This window comes from Dendrobates tinctorius, unplaced genomic scaffold (assembly GCF_039654945.1).
Source record: "Dendrobates tinctorius isolate UK_male_01 unplaced genomic scaffold, ASM3965494v1 ptg000133l, whole genome shotgun sequence".
Lineage (NCBI taxonomy): Eukaryota > Metazoa > Chordata > Amphibia > Anura > Dendrobatidae > Dendrobates > Dendrobates tinctorius.
Window position 1 is genome coordinate 19896998 of NW_027361801.1, and position 22591 is coordinate 19919588.

General features: G+C 44.7%; 1 protein-coding gene across 2 annotated transcripts in view; it reads left to right on the forward strand.

Moving 5' to 3' along the window:
• ADGRG4 (adhesion G protein-coupled receptor G4) overlaps window positions 1-22591 on the forward strand; it is a 211597-nt gene that overhangs the window by 94070 nt on the left and 94936 nt on the right. For both annotated transcript variants that reach the window (XM_073543548.1, XM_073543549.1), the window contains 4 exons: window positions 2374-2436; window positions 2870-3304; window positions 4769-5074; window positions 10035-10123. In XM_073543548.1, coding sequence (XP_073399649.1) covers window positions 2374-2436; window positions 2870-3304; window positions 4769-5074; window positions 10035-10123 — 893 coding nt within the window. The remainder of the gene's footprint in view (window positions 1-2373; window positions 2437-2869; window positions 3305-4768; window positions 5075-10034; window positions 10124-22591) is intronic.

The window sequence follows — 22591 nt, forward strand, 5'->3', positions numbered from 1 at the left end:
AATAATTAAATGAAAGTTTATGTAAAAAAATAAGGTTTTGGTAACAGATACACCAATAATAATGTCTTAACAGATGGAATCCTTAATTTTTTATAAATTACAAATGAGTTGGAATCACTAATAATTCACATAAAATACTCCCATGGTGGAAGGTGTCAGGATATTTACTTAATACATTAATTATTTTCAGCTGCATATTCCTCATTTAATGGTATAATTCAGTGCCCAGTTAAAACCTAATTACAGTTCTCAAACAAGGCAACTATTAAAGCAATAACAACAGATATGTACAGGGTGGGCCATCTAAATGGATCCACCTAAATAAAATGGGAATGGTTGGTGATATCAACTTCCTGTTTGTGGCACATTAGTATCTGGGAGGGGGGAATCTTTTCAACATGGGTGGTGACCATGGCGGCCTTTTTGAAGTTGGCCATTTTGGATCCAACTTTATTTTTTCCAATGGGAAGAAGGTCATGGGACACATCAAACTTATTGAGAATTTCACAAGAAAAACAATGGTGTGCTTGGTTTTAAGTAACTTTTTTCTTTCATGAGTTATTTACAAGTTTATGACCACTTATAAAATGTGTTCAAAGTGCTGCCCATTGTGTTGGATTGTCAATGCAACCCTCTTCTCCCACTCTTGACACACTGATAGCAACACCGTAGAAGAAATGCTAGCACAGGCTTCCAGTATCCGTTGTTTCAGATGCTGCACATCTCGTATCTTCACAGTATAGACAATTGCCTTCAGATGACCACAAAGATAAAAGTTTAAGGGGGTCAGATTGGGAGACCTTGGTGGCCATTCAACTGGCCCACGACAACCAATCCACTTTATCACCAACCATTCCCATTTTATTTAGGTGTATCCATATAGATGGCCCACCCTGTATATAGGCTCGGTGATGTAAGTCCCGAGAAAAAATGCAACAGTAATGATAGGTTACCGAAATGGTTTTATTTTGACTGGATCTTGGGTCCTGGATTTAGGAGCGATCAAAAAAGTCTGGGCGGGAAAAGTGGCTCTCATACTGCAGTCCGGGTCTTTCAAGCCTAGTACCAAGCAACTGGGTAAGCTCACTAGTTGGTGTGGTTCTAGGGCTGGAAAAAGACAGATTGTGGAGGATAGTATCAGAGTTTGAGAAGTGCCTGTGACAGGAAGTTGGTGACACCGTTTGATTTGCCTTGCTTTACTCAAAAAGAAAGGACTGTTTTTATTATTCATTTGTGCTGAAGAAAGCGGTTTTCCTTTTTGGTGCTAAAGAGTAAAGTTTATAAAGAACAGTAAACTTTACTTTGTTTTGATATTAAACCATGTGCCTCTCCAAGAGGCTACCAGGGAACCGAAACCTCCACAATACATACATGCACTCGAATATATAAATATGCATATTGATCAACAGATACAGACATACACTTACATATGACTTGAGAGGGCATCTTTTGAATATTTGCTGTGGGCTCAAAGATATACTCTTCACCTGACATCAAATTCCTGCTGATTCTGTCCTTTAAAGGGTTATTCACCAAAAAATAAAATTATTCCCTATCCATAGAATAAGGGATACTTTGCTGGATGCTGGGGCCCAACTCAGAAATCCCAAGAAAAAGGCTGTGCAGCATCATCATAAATGTAGCAGATACCTGCATGTGTGCGACTACCATGCACAGTGCTTGGCAATTTCCACCAGTCCCATAGACAATGAATAGAGTGGAGACAGAACCCCTTCTCGGAATTGCAGGGGTCCTGGCAGTGAGACTGCCAGCAATCAGCGAGATACTCACTATTATATATATAAGGGATAATTTCATTTTTTTTGTGTATAACTCATCAATGCAGTTTTACTTTAATCCTAGACCTACCTTTGTCTAATCTGACATAGTATTTAAAGGAACCTGTCATTTCAGGTGACTGCTCTATATGAATATAGGAATAACCCTATTTCTAGCCATTACATAAATTGTTTCCTGTATTTCTCACCAGTTATCCCCTTTTTTAGGTTCGATCTCTAATTTTCAGTTGCCTCAGTTGGAGACTAGCTACTGTGATGTCTCCATTACACAGATACATGTAAGATGACTGCTCCCCTATTTTTCTGTAGCACATTATACAGCAGCTCCAGTGTAGCTGTGAATCCAGAACTGAGGTGATGTAAAACAGTTAGCAGCACCATCTATTTCTCTTCTCCTCCTCCCTTTCTTCTCTCCATATTGTTCAGTTGACAGCGGCAACCTGATCACTCAGTGAGTAAATAAAATAGTTTTTGCAAAGTTTGTTGAAATGACATAGACCATTTAGAGGACAATTTTCAGTTTATATAAATATATATTTTCACCAACTTTAATGTATTTTTATTTTCTTTAAAGCGGCAAATGCTGCAGTTTCACCACCTCCGACAACAAGTACAACGACTCTGACCACAACACTTGGTATGTATCATCTGCATGTTCCCTTATATTCAAAGACTTAATAGTTGCTATAGGTTTGTCCTTATTTTAGGTCATTCATGGTGGCCATTCATGGTGGATCTATGACATAGCCCCCCCTAACTATCGTATATAAGAAATTGCATGAGTTACTTATGGGTGAGGATATACTCCCTGGGAAAAATGATTAAGTGTTATTTTTAGGCTTGTAAATGGGTCAAATATTAACCTTTTAGGGTAGCTACCTTCAGTATATGGCCTTAGCGAGCCAGGGCTCATCCTCTTGGAGAAGAGCTAATTTGTGTCCTATGAATTAGCACAGACACATCAACAGTATGTTAATTCACAGAGCAGACTCCAGAGCTGACTATGTTATCGATTTTGTTAAAGTGTGAATTCAGTCAGGAATAAACAGATAAATGTGTTTTGGGTCCAGGTGCAACAACCTCTACCAGCACACCAGCACCAGAAAATTCAGTGGCCTCTGAGAGCATTCCTGTGGCCACTGAAAGTCTTACTTCTGTAACAATCTCTCCTGGAATCTTCTTCACATCTGTAACTCAAAAGGAGACATCTAGCAGCAATTCCAGAGAAAATTCGACATCTAAGCAGCCTAGTACTCTGCCGTCAAGTCCGTCAGGGGAATCTGACCTCTCTACTAAAGTCTCGACTACTGAGTCATTACCTGGAAATGACCTACTAACTAATTCTAGTATCAATTTACCAACTGGCATTAACACATCTACGACTGGTAATATATCCACATATCATAGTCCACCAGGACTGAGAACAACCTCTGCTGTGCCAATTTCATCTTGGGAGAATACCACAATAACGCAGCAACAGCCAACTGATGCCAAGACCACACCAGGTAATAATCCACCGTTTGCTTCTGTTGTCCCTTTTTATTTCACAGCATTGTTAGGGTTGTCAACAAATAAAGCTATAGATGTCTGTAACATCCCATGACTGTCCAATTAATCTTTGGCTACAATTTATTCAGTGTTTTGGTCATGGATATGTGCCGCAAAATGCTTCTGACATACTGTCTGCTCTAAGTGCTTATAGATTATTCTTCTAAAAGTGAATATGAATTATAATGTATGATTGCTAAGGATACAATAGATGGTACCACACTAATCCAAGAATGGAAATTCCAAAGTTCACTGTGTGAATAGAGAGGTAGTACACACGCATGAGTACCACTTACATGGGAAAGACAGAGATAGCCGTTCCACCACTCCAACAGAAGTAAATTGAGCAATGGTCATATACTTCCACTACTGCTCTAGAGAAACAGGGGACTAGAGGATCCCCATTCTTATGATCAGACCCCAGTGATCATACATTAATCACCTTGTCTGTAGAACAAATTTAAAGAGGTATTCTCAATTTTCTGATCTCTGGGGGTCTGACTTCTGGGACCTCTACTGTATACCAAAAACTGGGGCTCTGACAAGCACTGTGTGACTGGAGTGATGGTTGAGAATGCGCATTACCGCTCCATTCATTCTTAATAAGACAGCTGGAGATAGCTGAGCACTGGACTCAGCTGATCTTCATCACTCCATGATCAACCATTGTTCAATTTACATGGAGCTCATCAGACCCTCGCTTCTTGGAATCAGAGGATGTCCCAGCCGTTGGACCCTTATTGATTGGGAAGTTGAGAATACCTTAAGTAAAATTCTGTGGAAAAATCGATCCCTTTACAATAAGTTAAAACTCCGACACTGTGCGTCAAAACTGTATAAAATAAAATGGTTAAAAAGATGTATGCGCTAAAATTAAGTGAATCAAGCTGACCTCATCTCTCCCTCTCCAAACTCCCGAAACATGTCTCCCTCTGTATTAGGTGCTTCGTATGGGTTTAGAGATGAGGCAGATGACTTTACCTGGATACACCCCAGGTAATGAATCAGTTGCTGGGGATTTGTATAGAATGAATCCTCCACCGATGGTGAAGACAGCGTGCCGGCCAGTCACATCTGTCCTCTCACTGACATGCAGGACATGTGAAGTCACTTGACACGCAAGCTTTCTTTCACAGGTGGAAAAGAAATGAAGCTGCTTGTCATCCGATGCGTTTCAGAGGTTGCAACCTCCTTCTTCAGGGAGTTGAGACTACCAATTTAAGGAACTGTGTATCTAGATGATGTTCGACCGCGTTGAAAACGTATTTATATGTTTTTTTTAACCTGTTGATATGGTTGTGGTTGTTTCCAAAATGTTATGGTTAACCATCATTCATGACTAATAAATCATACAATCCTTTAGATGTTAGTTGTACCTAAGACATGTTTTATTTGTTTTAATGATTAAGTGTTATTTTCAGATCCACAGGTTCTAAGTACAACAAGAACAACTACCATCTTCACACAACCTGCTAAAACATCTGAGCCCATAATTGGAACAACTCAGGTTGTGATTTCATCTCCAACAACCACGCTCATCCCACCATCAAGACCTACATCAGCCACTAAATCCTCTACTGAAATCCATTCTACCTCAAATGTGATTACTCCAAGTAGTCAGCCACCTACTACTCCACAAACTACTCCTAGTAGAGGGACAGAATCACTAGTTTCACAATCAGGAACCACAAACATCACTTCTGCTACCGACAAGAAACCAAACCAAGGTAAATGTTAGATAACCAGTATTGTAGACATTAGGAACAAGACCATGTATATTATTTCCAACCCTTCACTTCAGTGAAATTTTCACATTTTGATATATAGACAAGAATAAATTGAAAATAAACAAAAATTACATGATACGACCATAACCCTGTAAGTTTTCTGAAAATAGATCTCTAGTACATGGTGCACAGTTCAACTAAGCTCTTGAGAGGTATCTGCAGGGGCATAACATATGCGGTCGCAGGAGTCGCAGCTGCGACGGGGCCCCTGAGCGCTTAGGGGCCAGGGCCCCATGGCCGCCAGTCAGGGCAATAATGCCCTGACTGGCATATGGAGCCCCTACAAGCAAAGGGAGCCAGCATCGGGCCCCAGCGGCGGGGCAGGCTGGGCAGGAGGGGGGGTCAGAGACGCACCATGTCAGCGCCGACTCCCCCCACCGCCGCATTGAACTATACCGGCGTCACGTTGGTACAGTTCAAAGTAATGATGGAGGAGAGAGCGTCATCTAACACTCCCTCTCCCATCATTCCCCACTCTGCCTCTGACACAGCGAGTGCACGATGATGTCATATCATCCCGCACTCACTGTGTACCAGGCAAAGCAGGAGACAGGAGCTGGGAGCAGCGCGGGCACAAGGAGAAGGTGAGGAGAGTGTTTTTTTTAAGCAACAGTGAGTACAGCCAGGACTGTGGTGCCAATTTTGGGGGGCTGTATACCATGGAGGGCTGTAAACCATGGGGGGTGCTGTATACCATGCTGTGCTGTATACCATGGGGGGTGCTGTATACCATTGGGGGCTGCATACCATGTGGAGCTGTATACCATGGGGGGGGTGCTGTGCTCTATACCATGGTTGGCTGTATACCATGCAGTGCTGTATACCATGGGGGGTGCTGTGTTGTATACCATGGGGAGGTGCTGTGCTGTATACCATGCGGGGCTGTGCTGTATACCATGTGATGCTGTGCTGTATACTATGCGGCTGTGTTATATACCATGTGGGGTACATTATATTCTATGGGGGAGGCTGTGTTATATAATATGGAGGGCGACATTATATTCTATGGTGTAGGAAGTCAGACACCTGCCCTCCGCTCCTTTCATTCTCTATGTGGGGGTGGAGTTATGGGAGCGGTGGGGCTGTGGACAGTTCAAGGGATGGAGCCCGGGCTGGTCTCAATCAAGGGGGCCCTGAAAATTTTGCCAGTATGGGGCCCCAAAATTCCTAGTGGCAGCCCAGGGTAGGGGGCCCCATTTGAAAGTTCGCACCGGGACCCATAACTTTGTAGTTACACCACTGGGTATTTGACAATGGACTTGTCTACTGTTTCCAGTAAAAAACAGTACAACCATAAATGTGGTCCTGGTATGAGTTACAGGCTGGATACAATTAGTGAAGTATGTGCTGATGATACTGTCTGTTCTTGAGATTTGGCCCTAGAAATTGGTGCAATGTACAGTGGGTACAGAAAGTATTCAGACCCCTTTACATTTTTCACTCTTTGTTTCAATGCAGCCATTTTGGTAAATTCCAAAAATTTCATTTTTTTTCTCATTAATGTACACTTTGCACCCCATCTTGACTGAAAAAACCCCCCAGAAATGTAGAAATTGTTTGCAAATTTATTAAAAAAGAAAAAACGAAATATCACATGGTCATAAGTATTCAGTCCCTTTGTTCAGACACTCATATTTAAGTCACATGCTGTTCATATCCTTGTGCTCTTCCTTGAGATGGTTCTACTCCTTCATTGGAGTCCAGCTGTGTTTAATTGCACTGATAGGACTTGATTTGTAAAGGCACACACAGCTCACAGTGCATGTCAGACCAGATGGGAATCATGAGGTCAAAGGAACTGGCCAAGGAGCTCAGAGACAAAATTGTGGCAAGGCACAGATCTGGCAAAGGTTAAAAGAGAATTTCTGCAGTACTCAAGGTTCCTAAGAGCATAGTGGCCTCTATAATCCTTAAACGGAAGAAGTTTGGGACCACCAGAAGTCTTCCTAGACCTGGTTGTCCAGCCAAACTGAGCAATCATGGGAGAAGAGCCTTGGTGGGAGAGGTAAAGAAGAACCCCAAGATCACTGTGGCTGAGCCCCAGAGATGCAGTATGGAGACAGGAGAAAGTTCCACAAAGTCAGCTATTACTGCATCCCTCCACCAGTTGTGCTTTTATTGCGGCCTCTCCTCAGTGCCAGATATATGAAAGCTCGCATAGAGTTTGCTAAAAAAAACACATGAAGAAATCACAGACTATGACAAATAAGATTTTCTTGTCTGATGAAATGAATATAGAACTTTTTGGTGATAATGCTAAGCGTTATGTGTGGAGAAAACCAGGCACTGCTTATCACCTGCCCAATACAATCCCAACAGTGAAACATGGTGGTGGCAGCATCATGTTATGGGGGTGTTTTTCAGCTGCAGGGACAGGATAATTAGGTGCCATTGAAGGAAACATGAATGTGACCAAGTACAGAGAGCTCCTAGATGAAAACCTCTTTCAGAGCGCTCTGGACCTCAGATTTGGCCAAAGGTTCACCTTCCAACAAGACAATGACCCTAAGCACACAGCTAAAATAACAATGGAGTGGCTTCAGAACAACTCTGACCATTCTTGACTGGCCTAGCCAGAGCCCTGACCTGAACCCAATTGAGCAACTCTGGAGAGACCTGAAAATGGCTGTCCACCAACGTTCACCATCCAACCTGATGGAACTGGAGAGGACCTGCAAGGAAGAATGGCAGAGGATCCCCAAATCCAGGTGTGAAAAACGTGTTGCATCATTCCCAAGATGACTCATGGCTGTACTAGCACAAAAGGGTGCTTCTACTCAATACTGCGCAAAGGGTCTGAATACTTATGACTATGTGATATTTCAGTTTTTCTTTTTTAATAAATTTGCAAAAATTTCTACATTTCTGTTTTTTTCAGTCAAGATGGGGTGCAGAGTGTACATTAATGAGAAAAAATGAACTTTTTTGAATTTACCAAATGGCTGCAATGAAACAAAGAGTGAAAAATGTATAGGGGTCTGAATACTTTCCATACCAACTGTAGTACTTCTGTGTGTAGTTATATGTGCTAGATGGCCCATCTGAGAAATGTTTAGGTTGGAGAATAAAAAGTTACATTGGCTTCTGGACATTTTATATAACTATAGTTATCTGATAATTATTTTCAGCTAATAAACCTATGACTAATATTATAACTCATCTACTTTGGAATACAAAGCATGTTTTTCTGCTTATATTGGACTAATATTGTTGTGAAAACAATGACAAATAAATGATAAATCTAAATACTCTATAAAAACATGACGAAGTGATGATTTAGAATGTAAATCTATTTTCTTTTAGTCTCATCAGCAGCACAAAATATGGTGAATTTCTTCACCCTACGAGTTGATAGGACAGGTGGAATTTTTAGTTGACCCCTGAACACTATATATGTGTCCCGAACTCTGACCTTTTGGGTATTTGAAATAATTTTTTTTAATGGACTGACAGCATATTATAGGGACAGAGTTTTGTGCTCCTGATGGCACTAAAGTCTTGCAACATAAGGAGATATAGCCGGAATGTAATGCACAGATGTCAAACCTGATAGCTGAAGGTAATCTCTTCCGTAAATCTTAACATAGTTGTACATTGCAAAGAAAAGAAAAATGTTACTCTGTCTCCTCAACACTTGGACTATTGGGCAGAACAAACTCAAAGGGGCAGATTTCGGGACACTTCGATAGTGTTCAGGTGCAAATTAAAGGGGCTTTCCAGCTGATAGGCTGCAGCGCTCAAATGTCATAAACAATGTCTCAAGATTGCCGTGGAACTCAGCAGTCGGAGCGTAGGTATGGTTCAGGTCTAGAATAGAATTATGTTTTTTTTTTTTTAATTTTACTAGGGACTTTGGAAAAGGGTTGTCCAGAATATACGGTATATAAAGATAGATGTAGTGCCTGAACTACATGGATTAGATGTTTACTTTAATCAGACGCTATAGGATACAAAAGTGGGGTCTACTAAGTTGTTCTATACCCATGCCTTTGCAGTATGCCGACATATCTTGTTCAGATGGTGGTCTCCTCCTGGCAAATGTAGTGGGAAAAGACTAAACAAACATCACAAATGTCATATAAACACAAATACAGGACTTTAGGACTGAGATTCATTAGTATACAATGTAACATATTTGTTGTGTATTGCAAACTTAGATGTAAATACTTATTCCCCCCCCCAAAAAAAATGAGAAAAGTATTCAAGGTGTGATACCTTTATTGGCTAACCAGAGAAATTCTATTTGCAAGCAAGCTTTCAGGGCTCAAAAGGCCCCTTCATCAGGCTAGATTACAAGTGAATTACTGAGAAAAGATGGCAACATTTAAATAGGAATTACAACAGGACATGAGATGATGCTAGTCCTAATATTGAAAGGTCATTTTAATAGTGACAGAGAAAGGAAGATTTGGGAGTTTAAATTTAAAAATATGTTCCAATCGCTAACAATAGGACTGAATTTGACACCTGGGTTCATGACTCATTACATGGACACAGTTCACACCTCCACAAGAAGGTCTTCAGATCTCTAATAGAACACTTGGTCCTCATCTGCATGTGTAACAAAAACCTTAATTTGATTTCCTTGGCCTGTCTATAGCTAGCATCATCTCATGTCCTGTTGTAATTCCTATTTAAATGTTGCCATCTTTTCTCAGTAATTCACTTGTAATCCAGCTGGATGAAGGGGCCTTTTGAGCCCTGAAAGCTTGCTTGCAAATATAATTTCTCTGGTTAACCAATAAAGGTATCACACCTTGAAAACTTTTCTCAATTTTTTGGGGGGGACGTAAGTATTTACATCTATTTTTCTGGCTAACATGGTACCACAATTTTATTTTGTATTGTACATCGTATTGCAAACTTGTAATTTTCCTCTACCCATATGAATTCTTTTTAGTTACTTTCTACATTGTTGAAATAATATTCAGAAATACAAGCATGGATGTGATTGATGAAGATATGGCTTCTGGCTTTATACACAGTATGGTAAGCAAAAATAATTAAGAGAAATACAGTGCATCTAGTTCAACCCATAGCCTAACATGTTGATCTAGAGGATGGCAAAAAACCCCATCTGGCAAACACTAAGCTCCTCATTGGGGAAAAAAATTCCTTCCCGACCCCACATACGGCAATCAGACTAGTTCCCTGGATAAATGCCCTATCAAGAAATCTAGTATATAACCTGTAACATTATACCTTAAGAAAGGCATCCAGTCCCTTCTTAAATTTTAGTAGTGAATCACTCTTTACAACATCATATGACAGAGAGTTCCATAGTCTCACTGCTCTTACAGTAAAGAATCTGCATCTGTGATTATGATTAAACCTTCTTTCCTCCAGACGAAGAGGATGCCCCCTTGTCCCCGTCACAGGTCTAAGAGTAAAAAGATCATTAGAAAGGTCTTTGTACTGTTCCTTCATATATTTATACATTGCAATAAGATCACCCCTAAGCCTTCGATTCTCCAAACTAAATAACCCCAAGTGTAATAACCTGCCTTGGTATTGCAGACCCCCCAGTACTCTAATAACCTTGGTCGCTCTTCTCTGCACCCGCTCTAGTTCAGCTATGTCTTTCTTATACACCGGAGACCAGAACTGTACACAGTATTCTAAGTGTGGTCGCACTAGTGACTTGTATAGGGGTAAAATTATGTTTCTGTACCATCAATATGCAACTTGGAATTATTTCAATATAAACATCAATCCCGACGACTCATTATATTCAGCTCCAATTTGCCACTTTAACATTGTAAGCACAGTGCCCTCTATCAATGTCAAAGATTCTCCATGGTATTGCAAGTGACAGTGCTCTCCTAATGTGCCCACAACAAACTAACACCCTTGTGTGCCAAATAAAATTCAGCCCTCAGTGCCCATAGTACAATGCCATTCGCAGTGCCGGTGTAATATAACAACCCATCCAATCCACACAGGCAAATAAATCATCCATAGATATCCATAAATTAAGTGAAATAATGAGAAATGTCACAGGCAGAAAGTATTGAACATGTTTATTGAAATTTGATTAATATGTAAAAAAGCCTTTGTTGGTGATAGCAATGTTAAGATATCTCTTGAATAGAGAAACTAGTCGCATGCATTGCTCAGGTGTGATTTTAGCCCATTCTTCCACACAAACACTCTTCAAATCCTGAAGGTCCCGTGGGCTCCTTCTATGAACCACGAGCTTTGGTTCCTTTCATACATTTTCTATAGGATTCAGGTAAGGTGATTTGCTAGGCCATTTCAGAAGCTTTATTTTCTTTCTCTGAAACCAATTATGAGTTTCCTTTGCTGTGTGTTTGGGATCTTTGGCTTGCTGAATTGTCCACTCTTGTTTCATCTTCATCATCCTGGTAGATTGTGTAAGAAGATTGAAATGTTGCCCACATTTCCCCTGGAAGACACGTGTGTTGTTACAACGTATTTTATGTGTGACCTGTTTCGTAATGTGTGTTATTAGTTATAGGTTGTGTTCTGCCCAGCAGCATGAAGTTAATAAGGACAGTTAGAGTTAATAGTTAGGACTAACCCAGAGTGGGAGAGGCTAAAGTGAAGGGACTGAGATAGTTTCCTGTCATGAAGTCAGATAGGGCCTAGCTGTTACGGTTCTGCAGCACAGGACTAGGGTGGGAGGGGGAAAACTGACCCTACACTGCGAATAGGCTGATGCCCTACGATGGAGTGGGTGACCCATTCCTTGTGAATAGACCCGACGATCCTAGGCTAATCTCAAGCGAAGACCTATAGATAAAGGGAAGGGGGTCCCAGAAAGATATAAGGACTGGGTACAAAAGCGGGTCACATCCTAACAGAAAACACAAAGAAGGCTGTCGAAACAAACTGAAAACAGAAACTAAGACTAGTAGAACCAGAGGTCTCAGGACTGCACTAATTAAACACATAGAAAGCAAAGCAAGACTCCAAGCCAGACTTCAAACGGATTAACACTGCTGTCCAGCAAGGAATGGGAGACAGGTGTAGATTAATAAAGGGTGATACAATCACCTGACCAAAGGCAAACCCAGCACTAGAGGAAAAAGTCCAGCAGTCAGAACATTACAAGAAAATGGCGGATAGTCATAAACTGAACAGATTCTAACTAGCCTGCAGAAGCAGATCTAGAGGCTGATAAGTAAGCAGAGCTGCATGATGTGTGTTTCCCTGGGGTGAGTGGAGACCGAGGGAATGGATAGTGAAATCAAGGAAAGAGACAAGAAAAAGTGACAGAAGTTGTGAGTGGTTCTCCAGATACAAGATCTGGGGGCAGAAAACCTAGGAATGCACTACCGAGCTTGCAAGTCCAGAAGTTACCGGGACGGGTGAGAGCAGGGAATGTGAGATGAAAAGGGTGTCCCTGGAGGCAGTTCCAAGGCATTGACATGCAACGAATTTGAATAACGGCCATTGTGGCAAAGGAGCTCCCCTAAGGTTACAAGAAAGCAGACCATCGGGTTGAAATATAGGACTCTTATTTACTGACTGTAGTATCGTTTTTGGGGAAAGGGAAGTTCCTGGAGTATTGTGCTGGGTTGTGGTGAAGGCAGAGGAATAGGAAAAACAGAACTGAGTCATCGTGGGAAGGGCAGAGAGAATGTGTATAAAGATGTTCCATGTACTAAGAAAAATGTTCATGAAGTTATGCAACCACTATCTGCTGTATATAATTCTCACCAAATTAGGCTGAGTTCACATTTGCGTATATGTGCGCAGCGTATGATCTGCATGCGCAAACGCATGCCAAAACGCATGCAATCACATGCCAATGCAGCGTTTTTTATCCGCATCAGCTTACGTATGACGCCAAAAAAATGCTGCGTTTGCATGTGTTTTTTGCATGCGTTTACGTTATTTATGCGCATTCGTTCGATAGGACAATGCTTTTCTAAGAGAATTTCCTTGACACAAGCCACGTCCAATAGGCGTGTCTCATGGAAATTCTGTATATAGACACTTGTACAGATGAAATCCTCAACTTTTGCTGCTGTATCCAGATGCAAGATGGATCTTGGCATGGAGAGCTTCTATCGTAATCTGGATTTGGACTTGAAATTAGCTGTTGCCTTTGCTGTGGCTTGTGAAGAAGAAAGAAGAAGAGAAAGACATAGAAGACGTCGTTGTTGCTACTGGCAACACCCCATCGTTGAAGTCCGAGAGAGCCATGGAGCCTACCACTCGTTGTACACCGAGCTGTAAAACCCTCAGAAGTTTTTCGACTACCCAAGGATGCCGGAATAGAGCTTTGATGACTTGCTGCTACGTGTCCGAGGATCTATCACCAGGCAGGACACACAACTACGTCAGGCGATTCCTGCTGAGGAATGTCTGTTGGTGACCCTAAGGTATGTAATTTTGAAAAAGAATCACCTGTCATTAATATTATTGCTATAAAAGCCATGTACTGATTTTTTTCACCATTTTCTGTTCCGCAGATTCCAGTCTACCAGAGAGACCTTATTAACTCTACATTTTCAATTCTGCATTGTCCACCCTTTCTGGGATTGTTGGAGACACCTGCAGTGCCTTATGTGACGTTCTCCATGATGAATTCCTCCCCCCACCTCACAACTGAACTCTGGCTGGAAAATGCTGCAAAATTCCAGGATATTTGTAATTTTCCTAACTGTTTGGGGGCTGTGGATGGCAAACACATTCGGATTAGGAAACCTGCTGGAAGTGGATCCAAGTATTTCAATTACAAAAAATATTTTTCTATTGTTCTCATGGTGATTGCAGATGCTGACTGTCAATTTGTCACCGTGGACGTTGGCTCATTTGGACAAGGAAATGACTCACAGACTTTCAAAAATTCTGCCATGGGCCAATGTTTGTATGGGAATAATTTCAATTTTCCACAGCCACAACCTCTTCCGAACACTGAAGGACCGCGAATGCTGTTTGTTGTGGTTGGGGATGAGGCGTTTCAAATGTGTGCCAACCTCATAAAACCGTACTCAAGTCGAGACTTGAATCACTCCAAAAGGATTTACAACTACTAATTGACAAGGGCATGAAGAACTGTGGAGTGTGTTTTTGGTTTGCTTGCATCTAAATAGCGCATTTTGGGAACACCCATCAATCTAAAAACTGACACAATTGATAAGGTTGTGAAAGCATGTGGTGTTCTGCACAATTAAATCCTGGCAAAAGAGAGAGCCAACTTAGAACTTGATGAACCTGTTGCTAAAAGATTGCAAGATTACCAAGATCACCCACTGAGGACAACAGTGGAAGTTTCCCAAATGAGGGATTAATTTGCTGCCTACTTTGTTTCTAATATCGGACGTTTGGTATGGCAAGACAACATGCTTTTAGCCGCTAATAATTAATATGTACAGTATCTGTAATGTTTGCTGACTTTAATGCTAACACTAACTTTAATACTGAACACCATGACTGTAACACCCGGTAATACTTCACTCAACAATACACACATGTTTAAATAAAGAAAACACAAGGAGACAGGGATTGTGAAAAAAAAAATTAACAAAAATAAAAACAAATGTTTAATTTAATACTTCCTGGAGCTTCTCATTCTGAAGAACGCATGCGTATCTAACGCATATGTACGCATGTCCTTGCGTACCAATGCGTTCCCATAGACAGTAATGCGTTATTTTGATGCAATTCTTCCACACTCATCCGCATGCAAACGCCTCATAAAAGGCAACATGTTGCGTTCGCCGCACACCGCGAAACGATGCATGCGTACACATCCGCAAGTGAATGCATGCAAATGCATGTTCCTGCGTACACCATGTTAAAGATATGTATGCATGATGCATGCAGATCTATGCGGATCAAGCACTGCGCACAGATGCGCAAATGTGAAACCAGTCTTATTGTTCAGTAAAAGACAGTTTATTTTTAAGTGATGGGCTACCTCATTGAACTTTTCAAGACCTGATCCAGGCAAGTCAGTCACATCAGCAAGTCCACACACCCAGCCAGGATACCCATTTTCACGTAGCGTGCTGGGGCATAGAGCGAGAGTACCTGGCCGGCGGCTACCACCCCACGCCATGTTACAATTGCAGCATATTTTTTATTAAGAATGTCCCAGTACATTTGTCCAGTCGTCCTTCCTTCAGTTATATGACTTTTGCCAGTGCTGTATGCTGAAAAAACGCCCCACACCATGATGTTCCCACATCTTAACGTGAAGTTAGGCTGGTTTCACATTAGCGTTTTTTAGTGCAGTGCATCGTGTTCGTCCATGCGCACGCGCCATGCACCCCTATGTTTAACATGGCGGATGCATGGTCTAGCGTTTGCACGCGCACCTATGCGTTTTCGTGCGCATGCGGTTTTTTGTAGTGTGTGCCTAGGTGCGCCTGACGCAACCTGTTGCATTTTTGGGTCTGTCCAACGGCATAAAAAACGCATGCGCACGCTAGCGCACGGAATGCGCAAAAATAACACGATGCAGTCTATGGGAGCGCAGGCGTGCGCATGGACATGCGCACGCCTGCGTTTGAAATCACATGCGTTTTAAGAGTTAACATGGCTACAAACTGGTTAACACGCATGCGCCTAAAAACGCAAACGCATGCAAAACACATGATGTGGTTTTTGCATGCGTTTCTATTGCGCATGAAGCGCAGCGCTAAAAACGCTAATGTAAAACTAGCCTTAGTATGGTGATTTGGGGGTGATATGCAGTGTCTTTTGGCCTCCAAACATGTATATTATATCATCCAAAGAGTTCAATTTTGGTTTAATCTGACCAGACTATATTCTCCCACTATATCACAGTCTTGTCTAAATGCTGTTGAGCAAACTATAAACACGCTTGAACATGCTTTTTGTTCAGCAATGGAGTCTTGTGTGGTGAGCGTGTGTAGGGGGGCCAAAGAGTCAGCGGGTCCCTGCGTGCTGGGTCCGGAACCTGAGAGGCTGCATCCATTGTTCCCGGGGGGAAGCTTTAGTGAGGCGGACCTTCCACTGTTCCCGGGGAGAAGCCTGAGTGAGCCGAACCTTCATCCTGACCAAGGGGGGCGGGGAGAGTCAGAAAATCACGCGCAGCAGCGGAGGAATAAAAGGAAAAAGCATGCAAAACAGGTCATTGTGGCGCCAGTGCAGAGCAGTGAGCAGCGCGCTCTGCTTCCCCCACCAGAGAGTTGCGGGGCTGTGAAGGATCGCTACAGAGCAGAGCCGTGCACACAGAGCATAGCCAAGCCAGGTGTTGCAGCAGCCACAGAGAGGAGTGCTCCGGCTGGGAGCACCAGCGCCACCCAGACCAGCGTCGCCCGCCGCCACAGCTGGGACCAGGGAGAGCGGAACGTGCAGTGTGTCCAGTGACTGCCAGAAAACCAGGTGCCATACACTACGTTGACCGTGAGCACCACACACGCGCTGCCCTAGAGGGACCGCATACGAGACATACACTTGCGCCCGATGTCGGCAGCGAGTAGTTGCCCTGACACTTGTGACCTGACTTCACCAGTGAAGAATAGCTGTGGAGCCACGTTGGGCTCAGATAGTACCATGACTAATGCTCTTCCGGCCACAGTAGTATATGGACTAGGGGCAGCGGAAGGTGCCAGAGACCCACCGCTGTCACCAGAACTTCCTGACACACGCGCTAACGTACTGCCGTTATCTGAAACATAGTTCTCCACTTCACCATATCTTTTGACATTTATTTTGTCTAATCCCCTTTTTAACCCTTTACCTCCCTGCGTGGAGTATTCCCCTGTAAATAAACCTGTCAACCCTTGCTATGCCTCCCGTCCTTCGCTGCATCCTGCGTTCCTCCTGAAACCTTATACTTGGCGTAGTCGGCAGGATGCAGTCTCCAGACACCAAGGTGGCAGACCAAGCAGTTGGGGGTGCTCCAAGGCCCAGTATACCGCTGGGGACAATATTGAGTAATCTCCCCAAGATCACAGGGAGCAATGTTCTGTTATGGAGCTGGACAGAGCAGGTCAAGGATGTACCCCATGACTCCTGCATTAGAGGCAGAGGTTGCCATGATGGCTCTGGAAAGTGAGGCAAGGAATTCTGTCATGCTACGACCCCCTAGAGCAGTGGTCCCCAACCTTTTTTTCACCAGGAACCGGCTTTATGCATGACCATTCTTTCATGGCCCGGCAGGGCTGGGATGGAGGTGTGGCATGGGCGAGGCTTTGGTCATAAGGGGGCGTGGCTATGGACAGGGTTGTAGTTTTGTAGTGCATACTTATCATTTAATTATAACATTTATAATGTGAATGTGACTCGACTCACCATAGGTTTTGAATGAGTGGGAGCACCGGGCTTGTTTCCCTGTATCAGTGGCAGCACTGGGCTTGTTTTCCTGCAACAAGACGGTCCCATCTAGGGGTGATGGGAGACAGCGACACCCTAGTATGCATGGCTCTGCTCCCACTCTTGTATGCATGGCTCCGCTTCCACCCTTGTATGCATGTCTCAGCTCCCACCCTTGGAAGCATGGCTCTGCTCCCACCCTTGGATGCATGGCTCCGCTCCCACCCTTGGATGCATGGCTCCGCTCCCACCCTTGTATGCATGGCTCTCCTCCCACCCTTGTATGCATGGCTCCGCTCCCACCCTTGTATGCATGGATCCGCTCCCACCCTTGTATGCATGGCTCTCCTCCCACCGTTGTATGCATGGCTCCGCTCCCACCCTTGTATGCATGGTTCCGCTCCCACCCTTGTATACATGGCTCTGCTTCCACCCTTGTATGCATGGCTGAGCTCCCCCGTCCTCCCCCATCATACTTACCCTCACACCGTCGATGAATTTCCCTGCATGTCTATCCTGGCGCGTCAGCTTTTTCCTGTGCGGAGCGGTCACGTAGTACCGCACATTAAGGTCATCAATATGGACGCCACGCCCATGGGAGTGGAGTCGCGTCCATATTCATGACCTTAATGAGTGGTACTACGTGACCGCTCAGCACTGGATGAAGCTGCAGTGCCCGACAGGAATGCAGGAACTGAGTCAATATCGATGTCTTCTGGAAGCTGGCGGTTGCAGCTATCACTACAGTGCTACAGCCGCCGGCTCCCCTTGTGTCCAGCATTCTGAGCCGTGGCTCCTCTGACCGGCAACAAAACTGCAACGGCCCGATCCTGGGCCGCGGACTGGTGGTTGGGGACCCCTGCCCTAAAGAACGGGACACGTTTGACAAGGTGTTGCAGATACTGGAGGAAATGCATGGAGACCCCACGGATGTAGGAGAGTTGCATATGCGTTTCTTCCGCCGTGTCCAAAGGGAGGGGGAGACTGTGACGCAGTACATGAACATGATACTCCATATTGCAATTCTTAGGAAGGATGGCACAGGCGTAGGACCCCCTGACATAGTGCTGCGAGACCAGTTAGTGACAGGCCTGAGAGATGCGCTGCTTAAGCAAGCCTTGCGGGAGCACCTGCAACTTAACCTGTGCATGACTTTTGCAGACATTGTGGCAGAGGCGTGCAGGAGCAGGGGATTGCAGCCTCGATAGGGATGGTCCAGAGTTGCAAGGTATCCACCCCGAATGAGGAAGAGCTGAAGTGGTCCCGCGACTAACAGCAGGGTATGAGAAGAATTTGGGAATAAGGCAAAAGCCTGAAGGAAGCCCTTGCTGCTGTCTGTGAGTCCAGCGTCCTACCTCGAGATAACTCATGGCAAAAAGTACAAGAAGTAAGAGGAGAAGTGCGGAGCATGAAGGAAATCTCAGTGGCAGCTCCAGAATTTAACCCCGTATCGTGGGGTGGTGAGCGAATGCAGAAGGGGTGTCCTTCCCGTAGAGGATGGCGATCCTGACCAAAGCGCCCGCTGGACCGGCTCAGAAGAGGGTGTTGGACGTGTGGAAGAATGGGACATCTGTCCAGAAGTTGCCCTACCCAAGACAGCTGACGGTGAAGATTCGTTTACTCCTCCGAAGATTCTGCTAATTGGAGGGAACGTCGCCCCTGGGAGAAATGGTATGGCGAGAGGAGAGGAGCTGCACCCAGACAGAGCCACAACATCGGACGCCGAGAAGAAAGGGAGGTGTCAACTGTCTACGGTGAGATGTCTGCATTGGTCAGGTGCGTGGAGGCGAGTCTGGTGAAGCTCCAACTTGGATCCGAAGGTTCCATCTGTGAGACTCAGCCCGAAGAAGAGAAAGAGTCAAATGTCCCTGAAACACCCGCTCCCATGGTTCCTGATTGTGAGAAGGAAAAAACCACTTATCTCATCCTCTGAAGTGGAAAGTTTGCTGCCTGCCAGCTCAAGGGATCCTGACCAAATGGAGGAGATTTGAAGTGCATCTGAGACGCTTCTTCCTGCAGCTGTGGAAAATAAAGAGGAAGAATTTCTTGATCCGCCATATGTTGACTCTGAAGAGGAACAGGTCCCAGAGACTGCTGCTCCAGGGAACCCAGATGGACCCCCATTTTCTACCAGCCAACATGAAGTTTGGAGTATCCCTAATGAGCCTTGCTGGCAGAATGTGGTGCAAGGGAGGCAGGAGTGGATGCAGAAATTGTGGGCATCTGCCCCCCCCTTAGAAGAGCATAGTAAAGTACAAAGAGTCCTCGCCCATGGAATGGTGAGCTAAAGGAGAGGAGTGTAGGGGGAATGAAGAGGCAGCGGGTACCTGCGTGCCGGGTCCAGAACTTGAGAGGCTGCATCCACTGTTCCTGGGGGGAAGCTTTAGTGAGGTGGACCTTCCCTTGTTCTCAGGGAGAAGCCTGAGTGAGCAGAACCTTCCTTCTGACCAAGGGGGGGCGGGGAGAGCCAAAAAAGCTCACGCAGCAGCGGAGGAATAAAAGGAAAAAGCATGCAAAACAGGTCAGTGTGGCACCAGCGCAGAGCAGTGAGTAGCGCACTCTGCTTCCACCTCCAGAGAGTTCCGGGGCTGTGATAGGCTGTGCTGTAGCAGACCTGAAGGACGGGAACTGCTGCGTTGAGGGAAGTAGTGTGCCCAGTAGCAATCCGGAGAGAGGGATCGCTGCAGAGCTGTGCACACAGAGCAGAACCGAGCCGGGTGTTGCAGCAGCCAAAGAGAGGAGTGCTCCGGCTGGGAGCACCAGCGCCATGCTAACCAGCGTCACCCGCCGTCAGCAGCGGGGACCAGGCAGAGCGGGACGTGCAGTGTGTGTCCAGTGACTGCCAGAGAACCGGGTGCCGTACACTACATTGACCGTGAGTACCGCACACGCGCTGCCCAAGAGGGACCGCATATGAGACTTACACTTGCACCCTGACGTCGGCAGCGAGTAATTGCCCTGACACTTGTCACCTGACTTCACCAGTGAAGAATAGTTGTGGAGCCACGTTGGCCTCAGACAGTACCGTGATCCACGCTCCTCCGGCTACGGTAGTATATGGACTAGGGGCAGCAGAAGGTGACCGAACCCTGTCACCAGAAGACAGGGTTTTTTGCACACAGGACCTTCTTGGAAGATACATCGCGCCAGCCATTGCCGGCACTATTGAGTTTGCAGCAGGAGCTGCAGTTTAAGGACTTCCTGACACACATGCTAACGAACTACCTTTATCTGAAACGAAATTCTCCACTTCACCATATATGTTGCCTTTTAATCTGTTTAATCCCTTGTTTAACTCTTTACCTCCCTGCGTAGAGTATTCCCCTGTAAATAAAGTTGTCAACCCTTGCTCTGCCTCCCGTCCGTCACTGCATCCCGCATTCCTGCTGAAACCTTTCACGTGCATAAAGGCCATGGAGGTTTAGAGCTTAACTTATATTTATCTTTGAAACAAATGTACCTGCTGGTTTCTCTGTAGCTCTTGTAGGGATTCTACTTGCTCAGGTGCAGCGGGAGAGAATCATGAGGCATGTTCTTTTAAAGTTCATGAGGTTTATTTGCATCATAAACCCATAAAGCAGCACGTCACAAAAGAAATAGCCTTTAGCTTAGGCAAAAGAGAACACAAATGTCCGTTACTTCAGGCTCAGACCTGGAGCCTCAGCACACACGGGAGGCTTAGTCCCCCCCACATACAGCATTGGGTTTCAGGAGTAGTCTAGCTTATTAAGTTCTAGCCACACCCACAAACCCAGCAGCTGACTGTTCACGTGATTGTGACCTCACCACAGGTCCTTGCAAAACATCAGAAATAGAATGATATTAATTAGGGCTTACATTACAGAGCGCACCTATCTCTGAGCCACATACCTCCCATCAACTATAAAACCCTTAGCCATGCCACATACCTCCCCCTCTGCCTAAAGCTGTGGGGCTTGTCACTTTCACCTACTAGACAAGGGATTCGTGAGAGGGCATCGGCGTTCCTATCTAGCTTCCCGGCCCTATGTTCTACATGGATGCTGAAGTCTTGCAGGGCTAAGTACCAGTGGGTGACCCTAGCATTCTTACCCTTTATTTCCCTCATCCATCTGAGTGGGGCATGGTCAGATATTAACCTAAACTTCCGTCCCACCAAGTAGTACGGTGTAAGGTATCCACTGTCCATTTTATGGCCAAACACTCCTTCTCTACAACTGAGTAATTTCTCTCACAAGAAGATAGCTGTCACGTGCCCCGTCCTGAGTGACACGGCCAGCAGGCCGGTAACTGATACAACAGGACGCGGCACGTGTAACTGTCCTATGTGACGTGGCCCGCAGGCCGGTAACTAATACAATAAGACATAGGGGAAAAGGGGAAACCTGGGTAACATTAACAATGGCGGCCCTGCGATAGGGAATGGGGACGAGGAGACCTCCTGCACTCCTGTTATGAGCTCATTTTCTGCTCCACCAGCTGGGAGTTCTCCTTCCGTTCTCCCTCTGGTAGTGACAGGAGGTAGTGAGGTTAGTTTAATTGGTAATGGTCTGCCACCTGACGAGGAGGATAGTGATTGGATCTCCAGAGTATCAGACTGGATATAAGACAGCCAACGCCCTATCCTGTTGCTGGTGATTCAGTCTGTTTCTCAGGTCTTGGACTTCAGCTCTGCTCCAGTTATCTCAAGTTAAGTTTATTTTTTGCTAATGTTCACACTTGCTCTTGTTGGTCAACTCAGTTTTTGTGTGGTCAGCCAGCCCGGCTGGGCTGTGCTGAATTTCCACTCTTATTTATCTGTATTTGCCAATTTACCTTTTTGTCCTTTATTAGATTGGCCTCTTTTTGCTCTGTCTCAGAATATTCCAGAGTGCTGATATAGTGGGAGAAGTCTAGTGACTTCAGGGTTAATTTTGTTATCAGAAGCATTGGACATTATTTTTGGTAGGGTTTTTTGGCAGACTGCAGACAGTATCTTTCCTTTCCTGTCCTTTCAAGTTAGTTTGGCCCTATCGTTTGGTCAGCCTATTTTTCTGCCTTTGTTTGTGTTTTCATCTTGCTTCACCGTCAATACATGTTGGGGGCTGTCTTTCCTTTGGGGTCTGCTCTGGGGAGTTAGTTTTCCTCTTTTCTTACTTTAGGCTTATTTAGCTCTCCGGTTGTAACGAGGCATCCAGGACCACCGTAGGCACGCTCCACGACTGCTTCTAGTTGTGTGTT